This window comes from Anolis carolinensis, chromosome 4 (assembly GCF_035594765.1).
Source record: "Anolis carolinensis isolate JA03-04 chromosome 4, rAnoCar3.1.pri, whole genome shotgun sequence".
Lineage (NCBI taxonomy): Eukaryota > Metazoa > Chordata > Lepidosauria > Squamata > Dactyloidae > Anolis > Anolis carolinensis.
The window spans coordinates 246,352,154-246,365,911 of NC_085844.1; the positions used below are offsets into that span (position 1 = coordinate 246,352,154).

Here is a 13,758-nt window from a genome sequence, read left to right on the forward strand (position 1 = left end):
AAAACAAGTCCTTCATGGTTAGAAGTGCAGTGTGAGTGTACTTTCATAAATACATATATATATTTATTTTTCAGTGTGTTTTAAACCTGTCTTCTTTAAAAAACCTAATGGAATCAAACAAAAAAAGGACGGTGTTTGGACACGGGTTATTATTGTTATCCTTTTTGCTGCAAATATTCTATATTATACTGACTTTATATATTATTATAAACCTGTGTTTGTTATGGAAATGTTTAATATTGGGAAGGGAGTTCCATTATGGGGCAATTTTAGTACTTAATGTAGGTCAAGATGAGAAATGATTTGCGTTTGTACCATTTTCTGTCAGCATAATTCAGGTAACCATGACTTTAAAAAAAAAATCTCAACCTGCAGGGTCTGCCTGTCTGATGTTCACTTTGTCATGGAATTACCTTAGAGAAATTTGCAACAATCAACCTGTTTGAATAAAGTTGAAATACTGCTGCTTATTTATTTATCGTGTCAGAAGCGAATTGAGGGTACATTTATAATGTCATTAAAAACACAAAAATAAAAAAAAACTTGGCATTATTCTAAATGTCCTTTGACCAGAAGCTGGCAACTTGAAATACCTCTGGTGTCACCATGAGAACATCCTCCATTGTGCATGTGGCAGGGCTTAGGTTGCATTGTAGTCAGTGGTCTGTGGTTTGCTCTTCTCCACACTCACATGTTATAGACTCCACTTTGTTGCCCCATTTCTTAAGGTTATCTTCATCTTGTGCCAGAGCGCACTCTGTCGAGAGTCTTCAAAGTTGCCCAGTCTTCTGTGTGCACAGGGCAGAGTCTCTCATCCAGTATCAGCCATGTGTTGAGATTCTGGGTTTTAGCCTGCCACTTTTGGACTCTTGCTTGCTGAGGTGTTCCTGCGAGTATCTATGGATCTTAGGAAGCTGTTTCTTGATTTAAGGCATTGGCATGCTGGTAGATATCTGAACAGAGCATAGGCCAGAAATGTCACTGCCTTGGTCCTTTCATTATTGGCTGCTACGTTTTGACAGATGTCAGGTGGTGCAATACCAGCTAAACAATATAATTTCTCCAGTTGTGTAGGGCAAAGATATCCTGTGATAATGCGGCATGTCTCATTAAGAGCCACATCCACTGTTTTAACATGGTGAAACACTGCTAAAAGTGTTTTACGACTGCTAAAAATGTCTTTTTAAAAAACATAGGAGAGCCAGTGTGGCATTAAGGATACTGCTCTTAAGAGACCAGGCTTTGGCCACGGAAACCACTTACTGATAACCATGGGTAGGTCACACTCTCTCAACCTAAGAGGAAGACAAAGGCAATCCCCCTCTGAGCAAATCTTCCCAAGAAAACCCCATGAAAGGGTTGCCAAAGTTGGAAACAACTTTGGAAGAACACAACATGGATTTTCCATGTACCAGCAGAAATTGATTTTGAAGCATGAATGTTTACATGGCAAATACTGAGAATATAATCTCTCCCAATGTTGTTGAACAAAAAGCAACACCTAATTCTCCAGGGGTATCAGCATTGTATCTTGTGGGTCAGTAACGTGCATCTACCTGGGGCTCTTCCCAAATTTTACTTTCTGCTGCCATTGGACTCTTCTAGGACCCATCCCTTGTATTTCTGTAGGTAAGGTTCTGCCATATGTTGGAGATGACTTGGAGGCACCCAAAACCGCCCAATATTTTATAAGAATGTCTAAACTAGACATGGGCAAACTTTGGCCCTCCAGGAGTTTTGGGCTTCAACTTCCACAATTCCTAACAGCTGTGGGAGTTGAAGTCCAAAACTCCTGGATGGCCAAAGGTTGCCCATGCCTGCTTTACAGTATTTAAAGACCAAGACAAGCATTTGTTTTTTTTTCCTTTTTAAATGGGTTTGAATATCTGATGCTTCTTAAACCGATCAGCATGTTTCCTCCAGTACAAACAGGTGGCCTGAGCACAGCTGAGCAGCGCAAGAAGCATCATTTGTACATTTTTAATGTCCTAGAAGTTTTGCTTTGAAAGAAGAAATTGGGTAAAAAAGCAGGTTTGTGACTACACATAGCCGTGAAGGATCCTTCCTTGGAGGCTTTTAAACAGGCTGGGTGGCCATCTGTCAAGGGTGCTCTGATTGTGTTTTTCCTGCATGGGAGCGGGTTGGCTTTGATGGCCATGTGGTCTCTTCCAACTTTATTCTTGTATGATATCAGGAGAGTATTTCTGACTCAAGACAACCTGTTTAACTTTCCAACTATGGTAAACAATCCTGTTTCCTCACCACCTCTTGGTTCACACCTCAATCTATACCTACCTACCTACGGCTAATGACACTATTTTAACTAGCAATGTACTAGAAACGAGGGTGAAAACATCACTGTAATGCCTATCTTGGAGCAGGGGAATGAGATTCGAAATCAGAAATGTTTGGCTCTTTGGTTTAGAAAACTTGGACCCAGATTTTGTTGATAGTACCAATTAGATTAAAGGGATTTACGCAAGCACTGACTCACCATTTAAAATTGATTTAATGGGTCTACTGTAGCAATGAGATTCAGTCCTGAATATCTCCATGTACTGACAAATAATTGTCCCTCTACATACGCAAGTTTCAGTTTTGTGGATTGTTCACAGATTTAATATTTTCACTCTTGGAATTCATGTTTTCTCCAGGCCCTCTAGCATATCTCCAGAGTTTAAAGTTTTTTCACTTCATGTTTTTTCCATTTTTGTGGGGGTCCTGTGCCTCTAACCCAGACATGGGCAAACCTGGGCCCTCCAGGTGTTTTGGACTTCAACTCTCACAATTCCTAACAGCCTACCGGCTGTTAGGAATTATGGGAATTGAAGTCCAAAACACCTGGAGAGCCCAGGTTTGCCCATGCCTGCCTTAACCTTATCAAATGTGGCAAAGCCAAGGATGGATGAAGGGATCAAAACAGTGTATGTTCCAAGCAGTGCGTAGTTATGTAATGCAGTAGCAGACTCAGTTACCCGGAACCCAATGGGATTGACATGGACAAATGGGAGTTTCTGGTTGTTTGGGAATTATTAAAATTAGGCCTAACTAACACTATACCTCATACTATAACCATACCACAAACTCTGATATTAATATTGAAATATAGTTATTAAAATTAAATGCAGACAAACTGAACGTAACAATTTTACTGTATTATAAAAACAGCTTTGTGAATGTAAGGTAAAGGTAAAGGTTTCCCCTGACGTTTAGTCCAGTTGTGTCCGACTCTGGGGGTTGGTGCTCATCTCCATTTCTAAGCCGAAGAGCTGGCGTTGTCCATAGACACCTCCATGGTCATGTGGCTGGCATGACTGCATGGAATGCTGTTACCTTCCCGCCAGAGCGGTACCTATTGATCTACTCACATTTACATGTTTTCAAACTGCTAGGTTGTGAATGTAGTATGCAATTAAATAGCAGTTAATGTTATTTAAAGTATAGTCTTTATTATTTCTTTGATGTTTTTGCCAGTTACTTGAGAGTTCCGTTTAGCTGAGAGCATATTGTAGTTCCATTGAACAAACCACTTCCAGCATACCATAGACTGCCTGGAGAACCTAGAAAAGGACATATTTTGTCAGGCGCAGGTAAATAAAAACCATGGATATGGGGTGTCCTTCTGTATTTTACACACAACCAAACCCCTTCCAATGGGGCTCGTTCCCAAGTACCATTCCATTCGGATCACATCTTTACAGCACAATTCTATACCGAGAAATAACTCTGCAAGTAGAAACAACACTTTACGATCTTGGTCGGTCTTTGAAAGATCTCGCACAGTTAAAAAATAATCATCTCCACTTTTTTTTTTCCTTTACAGATTCCAAAGCTGCTTTTATATATATGTATATATAAAATAAAGCTTCCCGAACAGAAATGCACACAAAACACACACAGACACACACACTGGCTTGCCATGCAACACCATCCTATTGCTTACGCAGAAGTAAAGTCCGCTTGCATTCAACAGAACCCGTGGGAAGGAAAGGGATGCATAGGACCAAGGGCGGAGCGAGGAGGAGAGGGGAAATAATCACCCCAAAGAATTTGGCTTCCCAAACTTGAACCTGAAAATCACTTCCACAAACATTTGTGAATTCTCTTGGTCACTTTGCACTTTTCTTTGGCTACCTCAACTGTGCTTCTAAAGTTTTAAAACCCACATAACGGCAAGGAATATGTTCCCATCCAGGTCGCAGTTATGTGGAACCACCGAACAACATTCAATCACCCTACTTCCAGTCCAAGTGTTAGTTTACTAGCTCTTCCAATGCAACTCTATGGAAACTTTCAGGGGAAGCATATCAGAGAATTGCACAGAGAAGTTGAGACAATTTTCACACTTATGGGGGTTCTTACAGTAATGCAATCCATGCTAGAATTAAAATTGCACTGCGGAAGGCAAATTTCTGATTTGCGGGGCCATTATTTCTATCCGTCCCCCATTACTATACTTCTGCATAGGACTATTGCGTCCGCTTCCCAAAGGCAACTTCGAAGGGAGAAGGGATCATACAGGGAAAGGGCTGATTATCATCGAACATTAACAAGCACCGGAGCAAAGCCTGAAAACTTAAGAAACAAAGGCTGCCGTGTTAGAAGCCTCTTATCATGGAAGGAAACTAAAGATTTAAAATCTCTTTAACGCTACATAATTCAGGGACATGGATACTGGGGTTTCACAGCTCCGTGGATTATTTGGAGTTACTTTAGATCGGGCATGGGCAAACTTGGACCCTCCAGGTGTTTTGGACTTCAACTCCCACCATTCCTAACAGCCTACCGGCTGTTAGGAATGGTGGGAGTTGAAGTCCAAAACACCTGGAGGGCCCAAGTTTGCCCATGCCTGCTTTAGCTCGCCAATATGATCATTGTGTGGTGTGAAAAAGAGACACATGAAAAATGGCTGACTTAGAGAAAGATTAAGTAAATCAATATAAAGGGTAAAAATGTTATCTGCATCTGTACAGAAACAGGAGGCAGACCTCTGAGGACTATAAATCCCAGAATCCCCTAATCCTATAGTGCTGGGGGATTGTGCAATTTGTAGTCCTCAAAAGACCCCTTTCTGACCTATGATCAGGACTAACACTTTGGGGAGACCAAAACAAAACCTAAAATAGAGAATATTTTTTGTGTGTGTTGTTGAAGGCTTTGATGGCCAGAATCAGAGGTTTACTGAATTTTCCGGGCTGTATGGCCATGTCTCCAGAAGCATTATCTCCTGACGTTTCTCCCACATCTATGGCAGGCATCCTCAGAGGTTGTGAGGTCTGTTGGAAACTAGGCCAGTGGGGTTTATAACATCTGTGGAAAGTCTAGATTGGGAGACAAAAACTCTTGCCTGTTTGAGACAAGTGTGAATGTTGCAAATGGTCAGCTTGATTAGCATTGAATAGCCTTGCAGATTCAAATCCTGGCTGCTGCTTGTCTGAGGGAATCCTTTGTTGGGAGGTATTAGCTGGACATGATTGTTTCTTATCTGGAATTCCCCTGCTTTCTGAATGTTGTTCCAATTGCAACATTCACACTTGCCTCCAACAGTCAAGAGTTCTTTCTCCCAACATGGACTTCCCAAGCAAGGATTCCCCCAAGCAGGAAGCAGCCAGGCTTTGAAGCTGAAAGGCTATTCAATGCTAATCAAGGTGGCCGATTGAAACATTCACACCCGCCTCCGACAAGAGTTCTTTCTCCCAACCTGGACATTCCACAGATATTATAAACCCCACTTGCCTAATTTCCAACAGACATCACAACCTCTGAGGATGCCTGCCATAGATGTGGGCGAAACATCAGGAGAGAATGCTTCTGGCCCATAGCCAGGCAGCCTGGAAAACTGACAGCAACCCATTTTTTTTTTGTTAAAAGACACTTTCTTTTTCTTCAACTCTCCCACACATTTTGTGCATACGAGGCGTTGCTTTTTAAAAAAGATTTTGCTACCAAAAATACCAATTTGGCTACCATTTGCTTTTCGTGCACATAATGTATTTTTTATACATATATCTATAAAAATAGAAACCTTGTGCAGTTTGGTATAGTGCAAAGAAAGGGTGGCCACCTGATGAGGCATTGGCTGAGTCCGGCTTATTCCCGGCATCTGCTTGGCCTGATGGCTTTCCATTATTATCCACCAAATAGGACAAGATTCCACGCAAGATTCATAGCTGCGCAAGACACAACTAGGGATTGGACAGTGTGCTGTGTGACAACACACACAGAATGTGAGTTGTTTTGAAGAACAGAGCTAGCTTTAACTCACATATATACCAGGCATGAGCCAATTCATAAATAATCAAAATCTGGTATAAAGTCAAATCTGCAAATATGGAGGGCCGGCTGTATGGATGTCTCAGCCTAACTCAGTATTTATGGAAGTGGGTGTGAATACTAATAATCTTCCCATGTGCAATACACCTAGGCACAATTTCCATTCTAGAACATTTTAGGCATAATTTCCCCCATTCACACACACACAATTAGAGAGTTTAGGGCACAATACAGCACTGCAAAATACTCTCGCACAAGAACAGCCGGGGCACTTGTGCAAAACCCGCCCCCAGATGATTTGTGCAAGAAGGGACTTTGGTGCCTCAGGTGAGCTCTTGTCTAAAGCCACAGCTTTTGGGCTCCTACGAGCCATTACTCAAGAATTACTACCAGGAGTGGGATTTATGTGGCCCTGCAGATCTTGCTGAGCGAGAAATACATAGCCTCCCTTGCTGGGGCTGCTGAGAGTGGCAGTCAATACCGTAGAGTCCCGTTTATCCGACCTCCGCTATCCAATATTCTGGATTATCTGGCGTGGTCAGCTCAACTGTTTCTCCTGTACAGCAGGCCTCTCCTGTCGGAGCATCCGGCCTGTCCCAGCCACATCTCGCCCCTCCTGGCAAGCGCATAGAGGCCCACTGCACATTGCAGCCTAGAGAAACTTCTCTAGGCAGCAACAACCAGCAGGCTTCTTAAATCACCAGGAGGGGCGAGAGGCCCATTGCACATTGCTGCCTAGGGAAACCTCTCTGGGCAGCAACACACAACGGGCTTCTGCGCTTGCTGGGAGGACCGCGAGGTCCAATGAATGTTGCTGTCTAGAGAAACCTATCTAGACAGCAACACACAGCGGGCTTCTCCGCTCACCGGGCGCTCTCTGGGAGGGCTGAGAGGTCCACTGTGCCTTGCTGCCTAGAGAAACCGCTCTGGGCAACAACACACAATGGGCTTCTCCACTTGCTGGGAGGACAGAGAGGTCCACTGAAAGTTGCTGCCTAGAGAAACCTCTCTGGGCAGCAACACACAATGGGCTTCTCCACTTGCGGGGAGGACCGAGAGGTCCACTGAACGTTGCTGCCTAGAGAAACCTCTCTGGACAGCAACACACAATGGGCTTCTCCACTTGCTGGGAGGACCAAGAGGTCCACTGAACGTTGCTGTCTAGAGAAACCTATCTGGGCAGCAACACACAATGGCCTTCTCCACTTGCTGGGAGGACCGAGAGGTCCACTGAACGTTGCTGTCTAGAGAAACCTATCTGGGCAGCAACACACAGCAGGCTTCCCTGCTCGCCAGGTGCTCGCCGGGAGGAGCAAGAGGCTAACTGCATGTTGCTGTCTAGAGAAACCTCTCTGGGCAGCAACATGCAGTGGGTTTCTCTGCTCACCAGGTTTTCGCCGGGAAGAGCGAGAGGCCCAATGCACGTTGCTGCCTAGAGAAGTCTCTCTAGACAGCAACACGCAGCTGGCTTCTCCCTGTACTGGGCACCCGCTGGGAGGGGCACAGACCTTTCCTATCAAGGACAGCATCCAGCTTGCACCGGCTACATCTCACCCCTCCTGGCAAACGCCTGGTGCATGGAGAGGCCCAATGTGCATTGCATCAGTCTCAGAGAGCAAAGAGTATGGTAAGTTTTTTTTAACAATAATTACATAACGTTACCATGTATTGAATTGCCTTTACTGTTGATCTGTTGTAAAACATGATGTTTTGATGTTAAATTTGTAAAATCATTACTAAATTTGACGTTGAATAGGCTTTTCCTTAATCCCTCATTTTCCAACATATTCGCTTATCCCATGTTCTGCCAGCCCATTTATGTTGGATAAGCGAGACTCTACTGTATCTGGAAGGCCACGCAATTCTCATTCCTGATGCATTTTAGTGTCCTTGAGCACACCATTTGGATTCTGGGTCCGTTTGACCCACAAACAACAGCCAAAAATAAACAAACCAATCAATCCCCACCTCACAAAAGCGACATCATTTTAGACAGGTAGAAAAGCAAAGAGAATAATCCAAAAAAAGCAAAACAAAACTTCCACGTTCGACATTTGGCAAGATTTCCTGCTGCGAAAACTCAAGAGATGTATACAGATGATTATACAATTTCCTCTTTAAAAAAAAAATCCTGATTCCAAGATACAACTTCAAGCCAAAGCAAGCGAGCGGCGGGGTGAATTTTGGCACTGCTGATCCAGCGCCGAGACAACAAACTCCGAGGCGGATCCATCTCCGACTTCCCCGCCGACAAATCTGTCACAGATCCGAGTCTGGGATTGCACATCTGGACATTGAAGCGTCCCTTTGTGTGGTCAGCGTCACTTATTGATGCAAATTCAGTCCAGCGCTGCGGGGAATAGGCAAGGCAGCCCTTCCAGTGAATAGCTTATTCCTTGCCAGAAACAGAGGCATTTATTTCACCAAGAGGCCGTTCGTAAGATCTGAATGATTTCCTATAGCTGAGCCTTCTTCTCCAGGCAAAGGAAGGAGGACTAATGGATAAGAAGTGAGGACAGAAAGCAGGAAGGAAAAGGGAAAACAAAACAGGTTCACAGACCCCAGATAGTCATCCATTCACTTCTGTGTCCTGGACAAGACATCTCAGTTCCGGATTTAAAACAAACTTAGAAAATCCCATTTCCCGAGAAGCTTGTTGCACTGATAAAGGACAAACTGGGGGTAAAAAGTAGAGAAAAAGCGAAGCAACGTTGTCCTTCCAACGCCTGCTGCTTCATTGTTTGCTGTGAGTCTCAAAACACCAAAGCTTTAAAAGTAGAAAGAAGAAAAAAATCTGGGATAAAACCAGGAAGTGTTTTTGGATAGCCCTTGCTCACTACTCAAGGCTAAGAAAAAAAGGAGCAGCCTTTGGCTGATGTGGCTTTTTTGGCTCCAGCAGCCATACCCTTCCCATAGGAATTTGCTAATTCTCCCTCGCTTGAAACCTTAAAGGCTGTGAGATCCCAAATGGGTTAGGAAGTGAGGGCGGGAGAAGGGATAGGGAAAAAAATAGCTTATTTTGATGAAGAAGGAAATCCCAAAAGACAAAGGCTCAACCCCCATACGCGGGAGCGGATAACACTGCCGTGAGCCCATCAAAAGTTGGTGGCAGGTGTTAAAAAATATATGAATATTGGAAAACCGACAAGGCGTCTCCACCGAGGGCCACGACGTCTTTGTCTGCAAAGCTACCCGCTCCATGGCTGTCTGCGCCCAGACGCCTTCCTTCCTTCCTGAGCCAAGGCACAACAGGGAAATCCACCCGCTCCCCATCTTTTTGTGCGAGGGACTGGGGAGCAGCGGTGGTGGAGTTGCCTGGAAAAAGGAGCGGACGGGCAGGGAAGGAGGCCGGGCTGGTGGCACGGAAGTGCAAAACGCGGGAGGACCGAGAGCGGGACCGGCAGACAGAGGAGCAGATTGATGGATGGATGGACGGACGGGGCGGTGCTCAGTCAACAAACCGCTGGCAGGCCTTCTTCCAGCGACAGGCTGTGCACCACATGTTGCGGTTCTCCATCCCGTACACCTTCCGGCACTTCTTGGCCTCTCCTCGCGGCTTCCTGGAAAGAGGAACAGCATCATGTTTAAAATATTGGTGAGGATCTCACACTGAGAAGAAGGGGGCAAGATTGTTTCCTGCTGCTCTGGATACTGGGACACTCGCAAATATAGCTTTCCCAGGCACCCAATTAACAGGGGACAATGCCTGCTGTCAATCAACTTAAGTACCTGGCTCTCTTTCAACACAACACAATGAAGCCACGGTAGCGCAGCAAGTTAAACCACTAGATGCAGGAAATCTGCTGATCGGAGGGTTGGCAGTTCGAAGCCATGAGTTAGGGTTAGCTCCCGCTGTCAGCCCTAGCTTCTGCCAACCTAGCAGTTTAAAACCATGTAATGTTGGCAGGGGGTTGGACTGCATGGCCCATGAGGTCTCTTCCAACTCTACTATTCTCTGATTCTATGATTCTAATGCGAGTAAATCAATAGGTACCACCTTGGTGGGAAAGTAAAAGGGCACCCCATGCAGATATGCAAGCAACACGATCAGAAATGTCTACGGACAACAGGCTCCTCAGCATGGAAAAATGCAACAAGCGCACCTTCTGATAGCCAGTGTTTATTTATTTATTTATTTGCAGTATTTATATTCTGCCCTTTTCACCCCGAAGGGGACTCAGGGCGGATCACGTTATATACATATAGGGCAAACATTAAATGCCCATATACACATAGAACCGAGACAGAGACAGACGCAGAGGCAATTTAACCTTCTCCTGAGGGGATGTTCGATTCTGGCCACAGGGGGGAGCAGCTGCTTCATCATCCACTCTGATGGCACTTCCTCATTCCAACATTGTAAATTAGTTACATTTGCCTCCCCACTTTATAAGTGGTACCTTATTTCCTACTTGATAGATGCAACTATCTTTCGGGTTGCTAGGTCAGCAACGAGCAGAGGCTATTTTTTATTTTTTCAATTGACAGGTGCTCACCCTGCCACGGGCTGGCCTTGAACTCATGACCAGAGTGATTTATTGCAGCAGGCTGCTCACCAGCCTGCGCCACAGCCCGGCCTCCAGACACTGGAGATGGAAGGGGAACTTTGCCTGTGTATTGTATGTCACTGTTGTTCACTGTGTAAAAGGCATTGAATGTTTACCTTATATGTGCCTACTGTAATCCGCTATGAGTCCCTCCGGGGAGATAAAGCAGAATATAAATAAAGTGTATTACTATGTATTATTTATTTATTGCATTTCTATACTGCTCTTCTCACTCCTGGGGGGGGGGGACTCAGAGCAAAGTACAACATGGCAGTAGAGTCTCACTTATCCAACACTCGCTTATCCCACGTTCTGGATTATCCAACACATTTTTGTAGTCAATGTTTTCAATACATCGTGATATTTTGGTGCTAAATTCGTAAATACAGTAATTACTACATAGCATTACTGCGTATTGAACTACTTTTTCTGTCAAATTTGTTGTTAAACATGATGTTTTGGTGCTTAATATGTAAAATCATAACCTAATTTGATGTGTAATAGGCTTTTCCTTAATCCCTTTTTATTATCCAACATATTCGCTTATCCAATGTTTTGCCGGCCCGTTTATGTTGGATAAGTGAGACTCTACTGTACATATAACTCAACATACGTATAAAAGCAATAGATAACACAACTAAATCAATAGCATATAAATATGAATTAAAACCATTAAAAACCATACAAAGAGACATCGTACCATGAACATAAAACATATTAAACATTGTGGGAGAAGAGATTCCATCTAAACAATACTAAGAATTCCCTGAGTTGCCTGACAATGGAAAATGCTGCCTGGAAGTGTGATAGAGCTTCCTTTTCTGGAGAGTTTTAAACAGAGTCTGGATGGCCATCTAATGGGAGTGCTTTGATGGTGTGTCCCTGCACTGCAGAAAGGGCTGGACTGGATGGCCCTTGGGGTCTCTTCCAGCTCTAGGATTTTATGAAAACACGAAGCAGAGATCCTTAATGGTGTGCAGAGACCAGGTTCCCAAGGAGGCTGGACCAAAACTTGAAAACTTTTCTTTTGTCTGGGCCGGGCTTTAGCACAGCAGTTTAATCACCAAGCTGTAATAAATCCTGCCAACCGGAAGGTTCACAGTTCGAAGCCCAGGTCAGGGAGAGCTCCTGACCTCTAGCCCAGCTTATGCCTACTTAGCACTTTGAAAACAAATGTGAGTAGATAAATAGAAACTGATTAGAAAAAGGAGGATGTTTATGAACAAAGAGAGCTGTTTGGCAGGGAAATGGAGCAACAGCACCCCCTGGTGGCCATAACCGAGCACAGCATCAAAGGATGCCGAAAGATGGGAAAGCCTATATACGTATAGCTCTATCTGTTGTTTGTCTTGTCATTGTTATAATTGGCATTGAATGTTTGCTGTATATGTGTTTTGTGATCTGCCCTGAGTCCCCTTTGCGGTGAGAATACAAATGCTGTAAATAAATAATAAAATGTATGTGTGAGTGAGCATAGGTCTCACACTAACACCATTAGTGTGGCATTTGGGGAGTTGCAGGAATCGTAAAGAAAAAAGAAGTATGTAAGTGTAATGAAGTACAAATTTTTGGTTTATAAATGTTATGTCTAATTGTGTGTTTGTGTTTTAGAAGGATAAGTATTGCAGTTGCTGCTCTCAGCACTCAGAGGCTGGTTGCCATGGAGAAGTGGGCGGAGCCAACTGCCGTTTTGCTGAAGAAGTGCAGAGTTTTAAAAAAAGAGAGCCAGTCTGTGCTCTGATGAGGCACAGGGAAGAGTGATCCTAGGTTAAAGGGATCAGAGAGACTCAATTGGTCATTTTGAGTCAGTTTAAAATAAGTTTGGTGACTTATGTAATATAATCTGTGTCCTAGTAAGGAACAGAGAATCTGTGAAAGCATATCACAGGGGTGACTGTGGTATAAAAGTGACTGAGGAATGGGGTTTCCTTAAGTAAAAGAAGTAATATTTTAGAAAGTTGATTCATCTTATTCAAGTATTGTAACTGTTATTAAGAATACCTCTTTGTGAGAAACATCATTGTAACCACTAAGCTTTGTGCCTGAATAAACTTGTTCTTGTTTTTCCAACATCGAAGCCTCTGTCATATGTATTTTGAATCAATTACGCTACCATCTAAAGTAAATAAGTAAAAGAAGAAAGAAGTAAAAGTAACAGGTCTCCTCCCTGAGTCTTTGGTGGCTCGATCATTTCAATTGTTGGTTCCATCTTTCCAAATTGGTGGCAGTCATAATTAGTTCCATTACAAATTGGTGGCAACTCCTCGTAATTAAGATCCTTTACAAATTTGGGGCAGCGGGTGGGATAAAAAGATTCCCCCCTGCCTGAAAAAACCTCAGTCGTAATAACATCTTTGCAGTAAGATATTACACTTATGCAGAAAAAAAATTAAATGCATAGATAAATAGTGTGAAAACGATTTTGGCGCCTTAGAAGATCAAATGAGCCGACAGTGTAATACTGCAGCTCAAAAAGCCAATGCAATTCTAGATTGCAACAACAGGAGTTTGGATAAAAATCTCCCTCTATTCTGCTTTGATCAGACTTCACCTGGAATAATGTGTCCAATTCTGGGCAAAGAGAGAGATATTGACAAGCCGGAAAGTGTCAATATCTCGAAAATAATCCAAGGTCTGGAAACCATGAATCCCTCTAAAGAGTATCTTAAAGACCTGGGTATGTTTAACCGGCCAAAGAGAAGGTTGAGTGAGAGGAGACCTGATAGCCATGTATAAGAACTTACCGTGTGCCTGTGGCTGGCTTTGGCATGCAAGACGGCACAAGGGGGTGTCCTTTGGCAATGGGCACGGGAGGGACCTGCGGACGCTTCTCTCCCAAGTCAGCGGGCCGGATGGGAGTTAAGCAGCCCTGTGGGGAAAGGACAACAAACGTAAGGCATAGAGAGAAGTCTCAACTATTGAAGCCTAAGAAACTACG

At 43.7% G+C, this 13,758-nt stretch overlaps 1 protein-coding gene across 1 annotated transcript in view; it reads right to left on the bottom strand.

Annotated features, from left to right (window-relative positions):
* Window positions 1–3,427: 3,427 nt before the first annotated feature.
* Window positions 3,428–13,758, bottom strand: part of slc2a4rg (SLC2A4 regulator) — a 62,677-nt gene continuing 52,346 nt past the window's right edge. Inside the window, exons 8-9 of the mRNA XM_062979087.1 lie at window positions 13,565–13,689; window positions 3,428–9,833 (exon numbers count right to left, since the gene is read on the bottom strand). Coding sequence (XP_062835157.1) covers window positions 9,722–9,833; window positions 13,565–13,689 — 237 coding nt within the window. The 3' untranslated portion in view covers window positions 3,428–9,721. The remainder of the gene's footprint in view (window positions 9,834–13,564; window positions 13,690–13,758) is intronic.